Below are 21,839 nucleotides of genomic sequence, written 5' to 3'. Positions count from 1 at the left end.
AAATCAACATGAGCAGCGTGATGTGCCAAATTCGGCCCGCTCGCATAACTCTGCAGAATCTTGCAGAGTTTTTATGTAAGTCCCTGGAATTCTGTGTTGTGAAACTCTGTGAGTTTCACCCACCCCTGCTAATGTCTTTGTGTAGGAATTGGGGGGGGGGTTCTAATATTTTCCATAAGATTAACCTTAACCTTGTGACAATCCAGGCGCCACAAAAGATCAAGAGTAAGAACTGGTGAATATGTGATAGAGTCACCAGAAGCCCCAAGCCTTTGTACTGGGACAATCAATTAGTGGTGGAGCGAGAGAGGAAAGAGCTTGGCTTTGCTAGAATTTGCTATATCTTGCGTGAGGGACAACTGATCAAATCTGAGTTCATATCAAAATGCCTATATAAGCGGAGCACCAATAACCTACAGACCATCAAATCTGCTTTTACTGGGCACAGAGCACAGTCACTCGTTGTAATGCTACCACCCAATCAGAGTTATAAAATTAAACAAAAACAGAGCAAAGGGCTTGATTGAAAATTGATAAAGTAACTATCCTCAGAATCTGCTCGAAAATATATTTTCTCAAAGGGTTCTAATAAAAAAACTCCACTCATCTCAAAGATGAACAGGATGTTCATGAGAATGGTAGAGATTTGCCACAGAGATTTCATAGTATGTGGCAACTCCAACATTTACTTTACTGGGAGCTGAGCATGTCACTATTGTTACGATTCAATGGCCCTCACCATTTTTGACCCAGATGTTACATACAACAGGGTCAGGAAAATGTTCTGTTCTCCAGGTCAGACCAAGAAATGAACATACAACCTGTGTATAGAGTTATTAAAGTTTAGGTGGCTCTTTTGTAAAATTATAGGTAAAACACTTCCTACAAGGGCAACAGAAATGTGAGTTTTATGGAGTACAGTTAGTTACTTCAAAACAAAAGGATCCACCTCAAAGAGGTTCAAGGGGAAGTGTACCCAAGCTTGGTAGGGCATACACAGTGTTTGCTTAAATACCCCTCACACACCAAAAGGGCCCTTGGTGTCATGCTTCATCATAGGGGTCTTCCCGCCCCGCTGTGGGACGGGGCATGCTACTACTAGCGACTACGCTGGAGCACTGTTATTGTAGTGCTATGTGTGGTGTATGTGTAGTGAGAGAAATGGTCAGGGGTGAATAAGATGAGTTGCTTAAAAAGTACCTGGCCTTATAGACTAAAGGAAATTATTAGGTCATAGGCTGGTACTATTAAAATGGTAGTTTGCAGATATCATGTGTTTTAACGTGCTGATACTCCTGGTGAAGTCAACATGTTTCGAAGCTACACAGCTTCTTCATCAGGACTAAAGATGATCCCTTTAGTGCTCACTATGTTGCTATTAATTTGTGCAGAGATAAGTGCTATGTACAAAGAGTGACGTTAAAATACAGTACCCAGTCGGTATTGCTATCGTGTAAGCTCTGTCAGTATTTCTGAAAGTAAGCCTGAAAAAGAGAGCACAGTTATTTTCACGTGCGCCTCCCGATGCGCAAACACAGATCACCTAATGGAGATAAAGGTGATAAATTGTGACTGTAGTGTCCATTATATTTATAATTAAACACAAGTGCTGTGACCTGTTCAGGAAAAAAGGGAAACAAACATAGGACATACATACACAAAACAGAAAACACACTCTCTATGTTGTAGATTTCGCAATAGCTGTGGATCAGAAAAGGAAACCAATAAATACATACTACAAATGGTAGGAGTCAGTGCTCCATGAGCCTTCTTTTACGGGTGGGGAGGAAATAGCCACTGTAATCTGTTTGTAGGAAAATGACATTCCTCCCATGTGGCCAAAAGTGTAAGAAACACAAGAATCTGGCCTTTTAGTGTTTGTCTGAAAACACTCTATGAATCTCAATGTTAATGTCTGGTTCCCCCTTCGGCTATGCTGTACTCACTCAGTGGTTAGGAAGTCCTCACCTCGCTCCATCCCACAGCTCCGTGATGTGAATGAGAGCACTGTCGAGGGCGTATTTATGCAGCCTTAAATTAGTTAAGTGGTTGCTAAATACTCGCACCTGTTAGTGCGGGCCGGAAGTGCGGTCACTGGGTGAGTATGCTAGGCACTACAGCACTAATGCGTGAATGCTGAAGTGAGCGGAAGTTGCACGGGACGCTTCCTTCCCGGTGCTCATTTGCTTGCCGACTGCCTGCTGCACATGTGACTAACGCGGATATATTGCTGCATGTGTGACTGACACGGATGTTTTTCGGAATGGAAAGCGGAAGTTTGTTATTGGCTAGGTGCAATACCCTATGGCTAGAATGGTAAATCGCATAGTAACTGCAGTTCATTGTGTGTGTTACTGATGCGAGCCCTATGGAGTGATCTAGAGCGTCACATTTTTCAGCAAAGGTCAATGCAAATTTTGAGCTTCATGCATAAATGATGTGTTGAGGTCCAAAAAAAGGTGTTCAAAACAGGGGGGGACACCCCTTGGTTTCTGATGCAGTAAAGTAATAATGGGGATAGAATATCCTCTAAGAGGTGCTGACTAGTCATAAAGACATGGCTTTGTCACATTGCGCACCGCACATTAAGGTGCGCCTGTGGTGCGACATATATATTCATTAGTCTATTGGCAATGAAGATGGATACATCCTATATGCCGTAGGCACCCCAGTGGTTACTTATTAAGGAGGTTTCACACATGGTATAATATAGTCGATAGGTGGTGCTGTTCAATGAGAGTCAGTAGTCAATCTATTTATACTTTCAGTTCAGTTGTGCCCAAGGAATGTCATCGTTTAGCCCGGTTAAGTGGGTGCCCAAGCAGAACACCCAACACTGTTCCTTTTCCAGTCGACCCCTGTCATTGTGGATTTGCTCAATCACAGTCCATTTTAAATCACCTCCTCTGTGTCCCATTGTTAGATAATGGCCTGCCATCTTCGTGGTGCTTTTATTAGGTATACACTCAAAATATCGAGTTTTTAATATCGAGTTACATTAATATCGAGTTAAAAAAATAGAATGGACACAATATCGAATGGACAGAATATAGACTACAAAAATATCGAATAGAATAGCATTAATATCGAATCAAAATTATAGAATGGACAAAATATCGAATGGCAGAAATAGACAACAAAAAAATAGAATGGACAGAATATAGACAACAAAAATATAGAATGGACAGAATATAGACAACAAAAATATCGAATTTGAGGTAAGTAAGTTAATATTAATTTTTTAAAGTATTTTTTATGTTAGTATATGTGTGAAAAGTGTATATTTATTGTATAATTAATTTTAATTAATTAATTTTATGGTATTTAATTTTTGCATAATATAATTCTGCAGCCATAATCATTGGTAGGGGTATGAGAAGGGTGAAGTCTTCCGGCTTTGCCAGCAGCAAACCTTTGCATCACCTATTGTGTATTTCTTATGGCTGCACCACAGTTGCTTCCATGTAGCACCCAGCTGCATGGAAGAATTTTCACCACTGTCCTTACAAGCCATGCAGTTCCCCCTCCTACTCCTGGCATTGGAGACAGGAAACGTAATTGACTCATCAGAACACAGTAAGCCTGCCAGCGAAGACCAGTCTGCACATGAACTGGATAAGCAGCACAAGTTTTATTAGTCGAATACTGGGCCTGTTCTTTAAGTTTTTTGTTTATATTTTTTAATGGTTTTTCTCTGTCTAGATGGCAAATCTGTCAACGTAGAAATCAAGCCATGTTGCTAAGCATTAAGTAGACCCAGCCACTGACTACGAGTCCCCCTTAGAGCGGGCAGTCAGACCAGATCAGTGGAAGCTATGGCCCGCTCTCTCCTGCTCGAGGACAACTTGACCTATTTAGTGACCCCTGCCAGCAAGGGATATTACTGCCTTCAGTAGTAGGGGTAGCTCCTCCATAATGGTGTAGGAGTATCGCCCCACTCTTCAGAGTCAGTCAGAGAAGAATAAAATTATATTAAAATGATATAAAAAGAAATTCTGTGACTGGCCCTGGCTTAGGCATGTGTGTAGGGTGGGGCTGGGCCATGAAAGGGAGGAGTGGTGGGCACTTAGAAGTGCGCATGTCAGTTTGATCGGCCATCTTAGGCCGGCCAAACAGACATAGGCACTTCTATTTGTCCAACCCAGTTGTGTTGCGTTGCAGAAAAGCGGCAGGCTCCCGGGCACTGTCTGAGCGGCAGACCAGGCCACTCAGACCAATCCTGATGCTACTCTCATAGCATGACATAAGTGTCTGGATTGGGTGGTGAGCATGTGTTTTCCTAGAGACTGCAAGGAGACAAGCACTGAGGTGGCTGTCGAAAGCAGCGACAGCGAAAGGTAACATTTTAAATGATTATTTTCCCCTAAATTCCCTTTCCCTCCCCCGCGCCCACCCCTTAACCCCCGCCCCTCACACTTTCATTTTGTAGCAGCTGCCTCTGTTCAGTAGAGTCAAATCTGTAGCAGCTCTGTTGAATGTCCTGAACCTCTGCGGATTGGGAGCCATAATTGACGCGCCCGCTACCCAAATCGTTTTTTTCTGAAAAAAATAAATTTTTGGGTCCTAATGTGCTTGGAGGTTTCTCCCTGTGCATGGGGCCTTTTTCTATTTTTCTTACTCAGTTCAATCTGGCATGGCAGTCGGAGGTATGGAAAACGACTGCCCTAAACAGCACCCCTACCTCCAAATAAGTGTTGGAAAAGTAAGTGAGCCACCAAGTTATTGAGATTCACCTTCTCTGCTAAAGTCTAAATGAATCTCAAATCTCTGGTCAGACACAAAAGTGAAAAATGTGGAGCTGTGAATAATTATTCTGGCCCCTGCAACTCGGTTGACAAATATGAACATAATTTACCTTGTGTTGGGCCACCCAGATGTGAGATTGCAACAAGAGATGGTTATTCAGGCTAACCATCTTTGAGGTTCACTGATAGAATATTGATGCTAAAAACATCAATGTAAAAAATATTGAGAAAAAAATGTAGAATGCAAAAATATCGACTCCCTATACTTAAACAGCTAAGTACAAAAATATGGAATCACAAATAAAATAAAAATATATATATATATTAAATATATAAAATATTAATATTATTGTTAACAAAATGAATTACATGGAATATACATTTTAACTAAATATACAAAATAAACGTAATCTTAAAAAATATAAACACGCAAACATAATAAGTTATACATATGTGTATATTTACTTTAAAATGATTTATTAACTATTATCTTTATTTACATTTTAAACTTTTAAATTATATAAAAATAAAACAGGTATATATCAATAATTTAAAATCTAAAAAAACATTCTATAATTAATTAAAGCATTAAACTATTAAAACAAAATTAAAACATACATTTGGCAATATAATAAATACAACGGTAGAGAAAATGTTGGATAGCGAAATAATTAAATTTACTATTCCAACTCCAGTGAGTGCAACAGTAGGGAAAGTGTTGGATAGAAGAAGGGTAAAAACAACTATTCCCACTCCAATGAGTGCAACAGTAGGGAAAGTGTTAGATAGCGGAAGGGTAAAAATTACCATTCCCACTCCAGGTATTGCAACAGCAGGGAAAGTGCTGGATAGCGAAGGGGTAAAAATGACTACACAGAGTGCCACAGTAGGGAAACTTTTGGATAGCAGAGGGGTAAAAGTTACTATTACAACTCCAGTGAGTGCAGCAGTAAGGAAAGTGCTGGATAGCGGGGGGCAAAATTACTATCCCACTCCAGTGAGTGCAATAGTAGAGAAAGTGCTGGATAGTGAGGATGAAAAAATTACTATTCTCACTCCAGTGAGGACAACAGTAGGGAAAGTTCTGGATAGCGGAGGGGTAAAAATGACTATTCCCACTCCAGTGAGTGCAGCAGTAGGGAAAGTTTTGGATATCCGAGGTGTAAAATTTACTATTCCCACTCCAGTGAGTGCAACAGTAGGGAAAGTATTGGATAGTGGAGGGGTAAAAATTATTATTCCCACTCTAATGAGTGCAACAGGAAAAGTGTTGGATAGAAGAGAAACAAAGATTACTAATAACATTTAAACAATTGACAACAATTGAATAATCATAAAAACACATAAACAATATTTTTTAAATATATACGATTAAATATATTAAACATATAAAAAAACACATAAAATGTTAATTACATATAACAAAAAGGTACAAATATTATATATATCATAAATTAATAAATACATTGATAAACAATATTTATTTAAAAGGAGCAAATATTAACAAACAAATTATTTAAAATATAAATGTATTTATTTTATGTCCTACCCTATAACACCACACCAACTTCCACATCTTTTTAAAATGTATTTCCATAATTAACATAATTAATAAGGAATTAAAAAACATTATTAATAAAAAAGATAATAAACATTCATTGAGTACTCATTCTTTAGCAGTTTATTATCCATAACACACACCTAAAATTAATTACACAACTACCATGATTAATTACTAATTCATTAACATAAATTAATTACTAATTCATTAATAAAAAATACATTACTTCCCACCCTTCCCACTATTTACACCTATAAACACCACAAAACACACCTAAAATTAATTACACAATTACCATAATCAATTACTAATTAATACATTTAAATTAATTAACATCTAATTAATAACTCATCAATAAAAAATAAATGACTTCCCACCATTTACACCATTTACACCTATAAACACCAAAATACACACCTAAAATTAAATACACAATTACGATCATTAATTACTAATTTATTTAAATTAAATAAAAACTAATTAATTATTCAGCAATAAAAAATACATTTCTTCCCATCATTTACACATATAAATACCACATCACACACCTAAAATTAATTACACAATTACCATAATGAATTACTAATTAATTTAAATTAATTAACTAATTAATAATTCATCAATAAAAATAAATGACTTCCCACCATTTTCACCTATAAACACCACAACACACCTAAAATTAATTACACAATAACCTTCATTAATTACTAATTAATTAATTCAAAGTAATTAACAGCTAATCATTAAATAATTACTAATATATTAATTTACACATTTAACACTATAACATCACAATTAAACATATATTAACAATTAAATATTATTCAATACATTTTATATAAATACATTTTTTTCCCACCTTATTCCCCTATAAACCCACAAACCGCTACGGAACTAAAAACACAAAATTCAAATAAAAACAATTATTATCTACTAAAATTTTAACACATATAATAAAAATACAAACAATTCTTATCTAAAATTTTCACCCAGATAATAAAAATACAAACAATTCTTATACAAAAAAACATACATCACATACATATAAAATATATACTAAAATACATAACATTAATAAAAAAATCGATATTCTAGACCTCAATATTTTGTCTGTCGATATTTCTGACCCACAAGATTTTTACCTCGATATTTTGTCCCTGCACCCATCTTTGACTAACCTTATCAGGTTTTGATAAGGCAAAAGACTTGTAGGTTTAGAGTTGTTACTTCACATAGGTCCACTATAGTCAGTAGGATGTATATACATTTCCGACATTTGGAAATGTGGTGCATTGCTGTCAAGTGCATGAGGGAAAAGACGTTGTCGGTAGGTCACCGCTGGGAAGGTAGCTCCAGCCCCTAAAGCTGGAGCTCTTGAGGGGTTGCATAGAGGGAGAGGTATTGTAGACAGAGAAGGCATGAGCAGGTTAAACTAGGGAGCCGCCATAGGCAGTCAACCATAACATCAGCTGTCCTAAAACGGAAGAATTCAGTACACATCAGTGAATGGTGCAAGTTACCTAAGAGACATTGGCACCACAAAATAAGTGTAGGGAGGTCTTACCACATTTGCAAGGGATTCTGTCTGTACAGTAACACATTACATTTTCACCTACTTACGGGGAAGTCCTACTGGGGCAACTGAAACAGAGGTGCTAAAGAATGGGCCTCTACTAATGCAGGGTTTGAAGGAAAGTTTTTTTTAATGTAATATGGCTTTTGCTAAGCCCACTTACACCCATTGTGGATTCATGGACCTGAGATAGAGGCTTTTTAGATACCCTAACTTAATTAAAGCATGAAGATAACAGCTATGTTTTTATATGTTTTGTGAACCTGGTGCTTTACAGTGGCACATAAAGGAAATTTAATAAAATACTAAAAAACAGGGGCTAGAGCATAAAGTGTACAAGCACTACAGTACTGCGTCTGATAGCAGGAGGCCTCAAAGAGGGGAAGGCCAGGAGATAAGAGAGAAACAGACATCATACAAATCAAGGTAGGTTACTGTGGTGGCCCTATACCAGGTAATGCATTTTCAAGGACCTCCGATCAATGGAGTAGCGGGATAAATATATGGTGCTCTCACAAAATTATGGTCACATAATGGGATCAATCTATTACCCACATCCTCCCCTTTTCTTGCCACAAAATGCAGGCTGCTTTCCTCCGAGACAAATAGCTTCTCCCTCCTTCCCTCAGACTATTCTCAGATAGAGGCCGGGAGGAGGAGGAGGAGAAAGGCAAAGAACAAGAGGCAGAATGCATGTCCGGCAGATGGAAGATCTACAAATGGTGGATAGGAGCAAAGGGAATGAACTAACACCAACCTAACCTATCTGACCCACTCATATTGTGGAAAGAAGGGTACTCAACAAGGGGTATCGGTTTATCCCAACTCCAAACGATGACCCATTCAATCTTCAAACTTCCTTGCGAATTGTCTGATTTCTTCAGGAAGATTGCCCACATGCCTTTTTTAAAGGCAAATCAAATGAACAGGGCGTAATAAAGATAGGAATACACAAAGCATCGAGTTTCAACCCCCCTCTAAACACACATGGATGACCCCTATTGAGATACACATGTTTGAACAAGCCATACTGAGAGAAGTCAGCAACATGAAAACAAACAGACACATTAAAACATCTCTGATGAGGAACAAAAAGTCTTACCATTCTTCTCCAGCAACAGAACAATAATCATAAAGCCTGCAGATGAGGGAGGGACAGTGGTAATCGTGTCCACTGTAGAATACAGAAAGGAATGTCTATTTTACCTCCGGGACCAAAACAGTTACAAAATCACCTTGGACCCCACTAAGGATGTTGCACAACAGATACAATCGATGGAGCACGAAGCAGAAACATTGGGAAAGATCCTGACAAAAAGATGTCTTCCTGACAAAACCGAATCCAAAGATATCCTACTTCTACATCTACCAATAATTCATAAGGGTAAGAATCCGGCATCGGGTCGGTCCATTATGTCAGGGCTTGACTCTATTCTTGAACCATTATCTATATTTTGTGATTACTTTCTCAGACCAATGGGGAGAAGATGCCTTTATTCCTTAGGGACACAAAGGGTGCACTAAATGTGATCAACTCGATCAACTTATAAGGTGCAAAGGATCTCCTAATTAAACTTGACATTGAGGCCCTCTGCATTAGCATTCCTTAGGATGCTACACTCTCTGTTTTATAGAAACTAATGAAGATGGCTGACTGGGATTTCATTTCACTCATTAACATTGTGAAGTGATGTCCCGCTTTATTCTTGCAGCAGAATTTCTTCAGGCTCGAGAATACATTGTGGGCCAGATTTACAAGCAACTGACACAACGCAGCAGAGCAAGCAAAGCTGTTGCACTGAGTTGCATCACCTGGAGAGAGCAGGAATGTGTGACATTAAAAGAAATTGCACAGTTCTGCTCTTTCTATGCGCTGGCCCACTTTGTGCTGCCTTGTCTCAACCCAGGCACCCTTACAACATAGAGCAAGGGTGTCTGCGTTGTGATCGTATAGATAGTTTTGGTGTAGGAAGGGGCACTATCCTAACTATCCTTCCATGCTATTTCCTCTTCTTAAGTGTGCTGCAGCATGCAGTACACAGAGAAAGAAATAACGAAGAGAAACAAAGATATTTCACCTTGCTAGCCCAGCCTCAGGGAAGAGCAGGATGGATGTTGATGCCAGTCCATGTCTACAAGTCCATTCAGATTTCGTTTTGTATCAAAATCCATGGATGGATGCAGGGGAATACCCATGCACCACCCACGGAGCGCCTCCCTGATGCAAAGTAACTAAAATCAGCTCAAAGCGCTTTGTTAAATTTTTTTAAAAACACAACAACAAAAATAGAATTTGCTTTGCTTTGTAAATACCAACAAGGATTTTGCGTTAGACCTGCATTAAAAAAGCAATGCAAACACAATGCGAAATGTTTGTAAATCTGGGCCTAGATCTGCAAGCCCAGTAAACATCCATGAGGAGTAACTTCGCCCCAAGTCTGGTCTGGCATGTTTGAACTCGCACAAGTTTGAGCAGAATTACATCTAATCAGACACAAATCCATTCAAGAATGAGAAGACTCTATGGCGCAGATATATCAACAATATTCTGGTCAACTGACGGGGAGAAAAAGAAACAGACATTTTCTTCCCTGGGTAAACGACCCAGCTCATATCTAAAATTCTAAAATTTTCTTTCACATGTTCTGATTCACATATCTCTTTCTTGAATTTAATAATCAGCTTCCAGGTTGAGAACCGAGGCATACCACAAACAGACCGCATCAACCTCCTATCCTTTTGACAGCCATCACCCAAGAATACTCCGTATGACTCTGCCATAAAGACAATTCTTATCTTTTTTGCAGCAATTGTACCGAAATTGCCAAGTATGATGAACAAGCCCAGGACCGGTGAAACAAGTTAAAGAAAAAACCATGCCCAGAAACAGCCATACAAAGAGACGGAAAAAGAGCAAAGATGATAACTGAGAATGCCTTTTGGACACTAATCCTAAAACACATTAACAAAAACTGGAAAATGTAAGTTGCATGGCATCCTCTCTTGTACTTTGGTGGACGGTACTGCATTTGTAACTGCTATGGCCACAGGGTAGAAAATCATTCTGTAAGTCAGGGTTGCATAGTATTTGTATTGTACGTACTGTACGATATGAAAAAACTGATAATAAACTTTATTTATTTTTTTAAACTGGAAAAATTGAAGCAGTGTCTAGATCCCTTTCCGCATTTGAGTGATCAAAGAACTTGATGGATCAACTAGTACATATGAGGGGGGCAAAAGAGATTAGAATAGAATCTATAACCACCAGCTGAGGGCGGCTCTGAGTGACGGGGCACTTCACATGTGGCCACTGCAACATTTGTCATCTAACTTTGCAAACCAAAGAATTCAATCTACGTAAACCCAAGAAATGCATACTTACAAATGACACCAACTGCAACACATATAACTGCTTTTACAGTATCACCTGACGATGCCAATTTCAATTGGGCACCAAAAAGCGCCAAGGTTCAGCTTAATGTAGACTATGAATGCCTGATGATGCAGACACTATTTCAACAAACGGGCACTCATTACCGGCACCAATGCCTACTTCAAGAAGAACCCAACCAGCCTGGCGAACTAACATCTGGAATCGTGGACACAGGTAGGCATATAGTAGGCACATCCTCCTCAGGCACGTAAGTGGTAACCGTCTCTGCATATATGGAGAGGAGTTGGCCTAACGGCTAGGGGCTCGACCTCGGACCTGGGGATCTGGGTTCGAGTCTCGGTAACGACGCCAAAACCTCCTGTGATTCTGGGCAAATCACTTAATCTCCCCGTGCCCAAAATGAAAGTGTGTCCTTATGTAAAGCGCTTTGATACCTGATTCGGTTCGGGTCTAGTTTGCGCTATATAAAACTCTGCAAAAAAATATATATATATCACTTAGGAAATGGGCTCATTTTCTTTCAAAGATACTAAATATATACTCAAATGCATCTGTTACTATTTAAGATAGCTGCAAAGGGTGTCTCATGCCCCTATAATCTAAGGGGCCCGACCAACTATATTGATGGCAAGCTAACCCAAGACTTACTTCTGATATTTTTTGAGGAATCCACTACCACCACTGGGTGAAGTCTGCTCTGCCTAAGCCACTTAGACTCACTAGATGCATGTTTTATGTAGTGCTTAACAGCATAATGCCAAAGGGTTTATACTTCAATCAATCTACAATATGATGATGAACTATATGTACAGCTATTTGCTTGTATTTTGGCTAGCCATTTCTTTTTCAGGTTTTTACATGCAAGGAAATGTATGTTCCTGTTAGGGGACTACATAAAATAGATGCTATTCTGAATCTTTTTTACAGGGGCATAATTTGTCTACACTGAACGCCATCCTACGTAGATTAGGGTTACATAGGTTCTGATGAATTTCTACTGACCCCCTCCTGGGCAATATTTTCAAGAAACATATTGATCATGTAACTGAACCAATTAACCAATTATGCTCAATGAGTTCAAGTCTCTGTTTTAATCTTGCATGTGTTACTTCCAGGAATCATAAATAAATAATACTTTGAAACCCATAGCCAATGTCAAACTCTTCCCAATCTGCCATACACCATCCTGCGCCAGACAAGCAAAGGCATGCGCTTATGGTCCAGCTAGACCACACACCCTTAGAAAAGATCTCCATCAAAGTACCCCATTATTGGGCCTGCCCACTCAACATGGCGCCCAAACCGGTGATGAAGTATGCCGCTTTGGCGGGTGAGGTTCAGTGCATTCGAAAGCTCTCAGCTTGAGGGACTGGCCTGCAGAATCTTGCTCAGTTGTAGTACTCATTTTTGCAGAAATGTACACTATTTTTGTACATTCTAAAGCGATAATGATGCTAAACTATTTGCTAGCCTCTTGCTTGACAACTTGAAATCATGGATAAAGTGCAGATCGTCCCCAGATATCAGTGTGGTGTCATAGACAACTGTGGTACCACAACAAATATGATGGCGCTGGCATTAATGTGTGACAAAGCCTACAGGAGGGGATCTGCACTCTACTCCTGCTTTATTGATTTTAAAGCTGCATTTGACATGTTCCCAGAGGCTCATTGTGGTGTAAACTGCAGGACTGGGGCCTCTCAGCTGATCAATTGAGTGTGACTGTGCAGTTGTATTCCAATACCTGGGTGCAGCTTGAACTGGGTGATGGCACCTGCATTTCAAGGAAGATTTAAACAAACCTGGGTCTGAAACTAGGTTGTGTACTCACCCCTATATTCTTTAAACTATAGATTGCGGACATGACACAGGCCTTAAATAAAGTCAACTGTCATCCTCCCAAACTGGGAGGCCACCGTATAACACACCTGCTTTAGGCGGATGATCTTATGCTGCTAAGTCAAACAAAAATTGGCATTCCAAGTCAACTTTCCTGCTTGCACAATTATACCGTCAGCAACAGTTTCGAAATAAACCACAAAAAGGCAATGACAATTATTTTTTGTAGGAAGGCGGCAGGTTGCAGCAGGTGGCAGCTTAACTGGGAACAGCTTCTGCACAGCGTTGAATACAAATACCAGGGCATCCTTTTGGACAGTCAAGGGTTGTTTGAAGCTCACCTTCTTGCACTGAAAAAGAAAGGCACCAGCTTCATGCTCACCCTTAAGACACTCGCACAGACTCTTAAGGGTCCGAGCCTTGATCCCTTCCTGGGGTGATGAAAGCAAAGGGCACCCCCCACTGTCCCATGGAAGCAAAATCACACTGGGCATTGAGGCTGTACTGCTGGACACGATCGCCACCAAAATCTATAAAGCTGCACTGCATTTGCCAAAGCCAGCATCCCCAGCACAAGTAAGGCTCAAGTTTAACTCAATAAAGCAATCATGGGTGAGAAGCAGTGCCTTCTTAATTTTTTACCACAGGCTCAGACTTGCCCCACCAGATACCATGAATGGCTTACTTTGGCGAGACTTAGATAGATCAGGATCCTCGCTTTAACACCATCTTTAAGACAAGTTAAAAGACCTTTAGCTCACAGAAGCCCGGGATAAAATCTTACACTATCTGCGTTCAAAAAACTCACAGCGACCACAGTGAAAAGGCGTTCAATGCTGGATGACATGGCAGCGCTGAGAAAGTGCTCACATGCCTGGGCAGTGATGAACTCTTACGCCCCATGGAACCAGCAGAAATATATCACCGGTACTTACCTGCTCTGGCTTCATGCCAGATTTATAGCTCTCAGACTGGGGGAAAAGGAACATTCAGGGCTATTGCCTGGCATGGCGGAACTCCACGTGGAAACCATCATTCACATTCTTGCATCTGTCCCTCACTGCTTCAGCTGAGAAAAAAACTTTCTCCATAGGGAATTTGGTCCTAATTTAGATCTCAGCGGATGGGTTTCTCTGTCACAGCGGTGAGGGATACCACGTCCGCTGAAATATAAATCCCATTATATCCTATGGGATTTTTATTTCAGTGGAAGGGATATTCGTCTTCTTTGTAACGGAGTAACCTGTCTGCCAAGATCCACATCAGGCCCTTTGTTTGCTTGGGAGTTCGAACTTGCCTGCCTGAACTTAGACAACGCCACTTTAAATGTTAAAATAATTACATTTCTCCAGGCGGCAGCAACATAATTGGGGCCCGACTTTACCACCGATGGCCTAGAGCCAGGGCCCTAAACCAGCTTACAGCGTGATACAGCTGCCACTAAACATCTGAAGTCTTTTAGGGATACAGCACGGCTGTCGCTGCAATATGCATAGGGTGCAACCACCAGCTTGAACCTAGCGCACATTCCCTCAAACGTTAAAACCTAATGCAAGTGCTGGCCAGAGTCGGGCTCTTAACTCCTTCCATGCTCACTCGCTCAGACCATCACACATGTTCTACTAAAAACTCCTGAAGCTCTTTTGGGATACTCTATTGTTTCCCCCGGCCCTTTGCACCTTGCACTTTCCATTCGCCAAGGCTTAAGAATGATCACTATGAAGACCTTCACTCAATTCCTGAAGCCCCGGAGGTCGTGATGCTGCTGCTCCCGCCCCTTCATTCCTTCCTATTCTCTCTGGTGGCCAAAAGGAACATCTTGCGCAATGCTATGACTTGCCTATTGGAGTATTTTGGGATCAACATTTGCCTGTCATGCACTTTGTACTTTCCCAATGTGTCCATGTTTTAAATAGTACCTGACCAACCATGAACATTTTCTGGTGCTGCTGTGCATTTGACGAACATCGACTTCCTGCCCTGTCCTCAACGCTTCTAGTTACTCTCTGCATGAGCCAAGTGGCCAATTTCAATGTGCTACCTACCGTTCCCTATGCCATTTTCAAACTGTTTTGGCTCTTGGTGATGATCCCTACTTTATTCTCTTTAGACCCTAATTAATGTCCCTGGGGTTTCAGTGGCACATGGTATGCTTATAGAACATATTGTAAGGTCTATTTTAATCTGATTGTTCTGAATTGGTATTAACCAGATGTATTTTTGTAAAGGTTTTAATTAACTGTACAATAAACTTTAACTAAAGTAAGTGAACTATGGAGCGGCTTTTACAAAGCTGCTCGGTGTTTCACTGAGCAACCTGCAACCCTTCTTCACTTTAAAGAGGGATTAGAGATCCATTTGAAGGCAGGTGCAGTGCGTCACTGTGCCCCCCTGCTATGGGATGTCTGGTTGGTCCATATTATTATCTTTCCCCTTCCAGAGGGGTGCCAACAGGGAGGGCACTGACATTGGGCCTCCTTTTTGTGGTGCACTTTCAGTATGCATCTTGACAGCTTCTTTGCCTTTGCGCCCACATCCACAATGTGGCGTGGGTGCAGAGGTAAAGAAATTCCCTCATTTGCATGGAGCCACCCTCTCATGCAAATGAGTGAGCACCTCTTGAGATAGCGCTGGCACTTCATGTGCACCAGCATTATCTGTATTACAGAAGGGGGCCACACAAGTATCAGAACCCCCTGTAATACCAATGTTCCCCAGGGGCGCACAAAGCAGGTACACATGTCCGTTGAGCCCGAATTCACTTTCTGTAATATGACCCCTGTTATGAGCAGCAGAGGCATTGGGCAATATTTTACACAAAGGGAAAGCTAACCATTGGCCATGTAATAGTTTCAGGATCTGGTGTTTTGAGCAACGGACAGGAGAGTAAAATATATGCAAACTAGATTTTGGGGGAACTGCAGGCATTGGAAACAGGAGCAGTTTCAGCTATGGCACAGGACCCATGATCAAGGGTCTAATATAGACCCCAGCCCACCCCCTCAGAGTGGGCTCATTAAGCCTAAGGCCAATGCATATCTATGAGATATAGGGAATTAAGGGCCCCTCTTCACATTATGCAGGGGGACCCCACCATTTTGCTTGGCACCATTGTCCATGAGACGCTCACTGGATCCAGGGGAGGTGTGCCACAAGATTGAGGAGGAGAAAAGGCAGTGGATTCAGAGAGTGATGTTCAACTAACCTTGTGATGACATATGGTGCAAAGCAGAGCAGAAAGGTCCCGATATAGGTGCTAATTTTTTTGGTCGCTCTTTGCCTTCTTCGCTTTTGTTCCTCCAAACAGCGTTGCCGCACACTGCAACATGCAATCGAGAAAAGAGAAAAAGAGAGAGAGACTGATTACAGCAACGCATGGGTTATACCGTTCTGTCACACACTAAAACATTGAATAGAGGCAGGCAGAGATTACATTACTGCATGTGTTGTACTGCACTGCTAGTAGACTGAAATTAGTGCATGTCATGTGTGAGTGAGCACTGCCACACACAACGGCAACAAAGATTTATACCTACATGGGGGGGCAGTGCTTAATTTGAGCTGGTGGTTTCCGGTGCTCCGCAACGCACGTAATTGTCAGCACCGGCATCTATGGCAGTCAGCCACATGGCGGCACTGTTTTTCTTATTTAGAGATGAGCACAACAACAGTTGTTTCTAAATTCATTATACAGTGACAATTACTAATACCCACCACCCAAACCATTCTAATAGCTTTCAAGGCCTAGAATAGTCTGAAGTCTCACACTTAAAGGACTGTGTGATGGTTAGTAGGTGTGTTTGTAATGGCTTTAGGAGCGCTGGCGGGGGGAATGGGTGGGATAACCTGAAGTGGCCGAGTGACCAGGGTCCAAGCACATTTTGTTTTTACAAATTAAGCACTGATTGGCGGGGCCATGTTGCGTATGTACATGTCTGTATGTGTGTTTATGTGTGTGTGTTGTACACAGGCCCGGTTCTAGAGGGTGGGCCAGGCCCTCCCAAGATAGCCCCATGGCCCACCCAAGGCCCATAACCAGTAAACCATAGTCTGTGAATTTAAAAAAATCACATGGTCTTGCATGCTCGCAATCAAAATCTAATTGTACAGCTTTCATTTGTAACTCCAATGCCCTGTAGTACTTTAAGTTTCTGGGGACAGGGGACAGGTCACAGGGAATGTCTGCTATTGTGCATACATAAACGGAAGGGGTACCAGAGACACCCCTGCTTTATTGAGACTGCAAGCTCCAGTCACACAGTAATTAAGAGATGAAAGAATTTTTAAGGCAGAAACAGCGTGAAGTGTGTTGCCATTGCAAGAAAGGAAAGTGAAATGGGCATACCATCAGGATATGGATCTTAATAGTACTTTGTTATATTTTCTTTCTGCTATAATGTTATACCTAATTTATGTTCATGTCCACTGCAATTATGTGGCTGGGGAAAATCAAATTATGTGGCGTGGTTAACTAAATTATGTGTCAAAAAACCGCAAGTTACTCAGCGGAATGTGGCGCATTTTGTGATAGTACACATTAACACTCCCCTTAAAAAGGTTACACCTCTTTAGTACCTCCTTTAATACAGAAATATGACAGTGGGAAACTGAAAATTGACCCACAACTCAGCAAAAACATGTTGCTGCATTTTAGAAACTTTCAATCCATTTCAGCTAGAAAGAATATTTAGTTTTGGTAAAATGTGCAAATTATTTAACAGATAAAGTATTATGTGACAAATGTGGCAAATCAATTATCATGCGGAACATGATGCAGCCACAGAGGCGCATAATTCCAGTGGCCCTACTTATGGCACAATATTAAGCAAAACAAATCACTGATAATTGCAAGGTTTTGACTCTTCTCAAATGAAAATACTTGACAAGTTTCACTAATACAACACAGATACCGAATGGGAAGGAATAGTTCAAGTGCCTATATAAAAAAGCAAAGGCAATAATTCATGGCAGAACTGACAACATGTGCTGCTATTGTCCTCCCTCCTGTCAATCTCCCGAGGTGCTCACAGAAGGAGAAGCTTGCTTAAATAATTAGAAGGAACTTTAAGAACAGACACCTTACTTTGGGGTACTGATGTCTGCGCATGTATTCTTTCCCCAAAAATTCATTTTGGCACAAGAATAGACAGATATATATTATAGTTAGGGCCACTAGATTTATGTGATTCTGCAGAAGCAGCATTTTATGCATAATTATAGATTTGTCACATCTGCCACATAATCCAACGTCTGCTGCATAATTTACAGATTTTATCAAAAGCTGTCTTAAACAGACCAAAAGTTACTAAAGCGCAGTGACATTTTACTTCACAGTGGAAGGCACTTCATAGAGGTTTACTCACATCTGCTTATTGCTGTAGTTTGTTTTCAACTGGTACTAATGAGATGAAACTTGTTTCCAGACAGTGTTAACATGTATAAATAAAATGGCAAAATAATAAAGCAATACCTCCCCACATTTAGCAACATAATTTATTCAAACCCTGTTCCATAATTTGGTCCTCCCCATTATAGTAGCCCTTTTTTAGTGCAAGTGTTACTCCTCAGTCGTAAACTGATAAGATAATATACTGGGTAAATACACTTGCTGCAGAGATGTTCCTACAATCTGTGGCTTCACAAGTTCAAATCTTCCTACTCATCCTTCCTTTTCTGTAAAAAGTGTGAGACGGTGCAGGAAATCTGCCTTTTCTGCATAGTCACACAAAGACTTTGTTTCTTTTTTCTAAAAACTATTTTCCTGGCTTTTGAACTGTGCACGTCTTAACTCTTCTAAGCAGGAGTAAAGTGACTGTGCATCACTTATAAACATGATTAAATTGCCTACTAGACACATTTAACTTGCCTACAAATCCTTACTATGTGGTCTAGAAAGTGCACCTGAGACCTGAAAGTTAAATGTCACTTGTGGCCGGTAGAACCTATTGCGCCTGCAAAACATGGCTTCAGGTCTACCATTGTAACCTGACTGCTGCAGTGTAACACCTACAGTGCAACCTGTTAAAATAACCTTTTTTGATAGACAAAGACCTCTCTTTTAGATTTGAAAATATCACCCCTATGTATACCTTGGGGTCTACAAGGTAGGGCGCATGGTATTTTGAAACTGTAACATAAAGAAAACTAATGTTGCCATCTCCCTACAGTGACAAGGCCTTAAAAGTAATTTACACTGTGGCAGATCTGGATGCCCTATACAGAAAACCATAGTGCAGATGAAAATATTAACATTGTTATATTGGGCTTGGCCCCAGCAAGGAAAATAATTAACCCACTATTTTTAATAGGTATTAGATATCCAATTTAATTGTGAAGTTGGATTTTTGATAAGAATTAAGGAAAAGTAACTTTTAGAAAGTTACATTTGCCCTGCCTGAAGTTCCTGGAGGATAATTTGCATTAGGTCTCCGGCAGCTGCCCAGCAGGTACTTAGCCTTTATTAGGTCTCGGCTATAACGCGCTGAAAGCCGTTCTCGCCAGAGAACTATTGTCGGCGTCTCAGCAGTCTGAGACGCCGAAGTGAGACAAGACCTGGCCGCGCGCAGCGTTTTCCCATAGGATAACGTTGTGCGCGCGGCCAGGTCTTGTCTCCACAGCATTCCAGGGCTGACCGGATCGCGTCGCGCGCCTCTCTGGAATGCAGGGGGAGTCTGCAGAGAGGCGCGCGGCGCTGATAAACAGGCAGACAATATTTCCCCTTGCGGTTTATCATTGTGCATTGGTTAAACAAACCACCATCTTGGAAAACCTCATTCGCAGTCAACATGATGTAATATTTGAAAAAAATGCAAAGTAGTAGATTTACCTTTTTAAAATAATCTTTGCATTACGTGCTCAAATCCCACAATCTATTGAATGTAAAATATTTGTAAAAATATTAATTAGCACGAACTACAGACTTGTAAAATATGTGTTATATTTTATCTTACTACTTCCATTTAAAAATGTTCCTTTTACGTTCGGAAACATGGTGTATTAAAAAAAAGACAACTAAAGTTCCGATAATAAACGATAACAATAAGCCGAGGTTTGCCGTCGTCCTACTTCTATTTCGGTCAGCATCTTTACCCTCGCTCCTATTATGCTGAGTGACGGCTCGTAGCAGTGATAAGCGCTGTAGCTTCACTATTTACCTTTTTAAAATAATCTTTGCATTACATGCTCAAGTCCCACAATCTATTGAATGTAAAATATTTGTAAAAATATTAATTAGCACGAACTACAGACTTGTAAAATATGTGTTATATTTTATCTTACCACTTCCATTTAAAAATGTTCCTTTTACGCTCGGAAACTTGGTGTATTAAAAAAAGACAACTAAAGTTCCGATAATAAACGATAACAATAAGCCGAGGTTTGCCGTCGTCCTACTTCTATTTCGGCCAGCAGCTTTACCCTCCCTCCTATTATGCTGAGTGATGGCTCGGAGCAGTGATAAGCGCTGTAGCTTCACTTTGGCTATCTACTTAGGAGAAACGCATTCAGCCTGAAACATGTCTACCTCGATCCGCGACATAGTGCCTGAGAATTTTGCTTATGTAATTCTTACGTTTTGTTATAGCCAGATTATGTTATTTTACCTGTCAAGTAAGGTAATGCAGGGAAGGAAGAAATACGATGTCAAGGTAGGTGCTGCGTTTTTCTTTGAAAATGAATGGTTAAAGTCTGTTTTGTCCTATTTTTCACTCAGAAAGTTTTAACATATATTGTTCCTAGGTGGAACTCTACACGTTTTTGCTATTTACTGTTTCTGACTATAGATTTACACCTAAGTATAGACTTGTATCTCCCCACCCTCTCCAGTCAGGGGTTGGAGACATCTAAGAACAAATTTAAAAGTGTAAAGTTACTGCTAGTAACTAACACGAGTGAACATCTGTCTCCCAATGGGAAAGTATAGGGGAAATTAGTAAAGTGTTAAATGATGTCTAACACACGGATACCACCACTGGCATACACACACGGATACCACCACTGCACACACAGACACCACCACTCCCATACACACACAGACACCACCATTGCCGTGCACACACGGACACCACCACTGCCATGCACACACGGACACCACCACTCCCATGCACACACGGACACCACCACTCCCATGCACACACTGACACCACCACTCCCATGCACACACGGACACCACCACTGCCATGCAGACACGGACACCACCTGTGCTTAATTTGTAAAAAACAAAAGTGCCAGGGCTTTCATTTGTAAAAAATTAAGTGAAAGGGCACTCGTCAGGAGGCTACTGTAGTTTGCCATACACATTACGCGACTTTGAGCTATTGCCATTGTAAATGACAATGACTTTTATTTATGTTTTGGTTTTTAAAACATAAATAAAAGACCTTGTCATTTACAATGTCAAGACCTTAAACACGCGTTCATTTACAATGCTAATAGCTCTAACTTTTGCAATGCCGAGACCGTTGCATTGTAAATGCTTGTTAATGAAGTGTGAAATAACTTCCAGGAGCCACACAATAGATCACTTTGATATAGAGATCACCTTCAATGGGCAGTTATTACTGCACTGAGAGCAGGGTGAAGTCTGCTGCTCCTTTTGTTGGCAGAACAAAAACCTGCCTGAAAGACCTGTCTAAGGAACATGTAAACATGTTGCTCATTTGAAAGGGATCAAAACAGGATCAGATCACAATTTTTATGTATCCTATGATTTGTGGTTGTGAAACT

The 21,839-nt window shown here is 40.5% G+C and overlaps 1 protein-coding gene across 1 annotated transcript in view; it reads right to left on the bottom strand.

Annotated features, from left to right (window-relative positions):
* Positions 1-21,839, bottom strand: part of GPR26 (G protein-coupled receptor 26) — a 229,813-nt gene that overhangs the window by 23,473 nt on the left and 184,501 nt on the right. The window contains exon 2 of the mRNA XM_078641213.1: positions 16,321-16,434. Coding sequence (XP_078497339.1) covers positions 16,321-16,434 — 114 coding nt within the window. The remainder of the gene's footprint in view (positions 1-16,320; positions 16,435-21,839) is intronic.

Source organism: Lissotriton helveticus, chromosome 5_1 (genome assembly GCF_964261635.1).
Source record: "Lissotriton helveticus chromosome 5_1, aLisHel1.1, whole genome shotgun sequence".
Taxonomy (NCBI): domain Eukaryota; kingdom Metazoa; phylum Chordata; class Amphibia; order Caudata; family Salamandridae; genus Lissotriton; species Lissotriton helveticus.
Note: the sequence above shows the minus strand (reverse complement) of the source record. Positions and strands in the feature narration are given on the sequence as shown.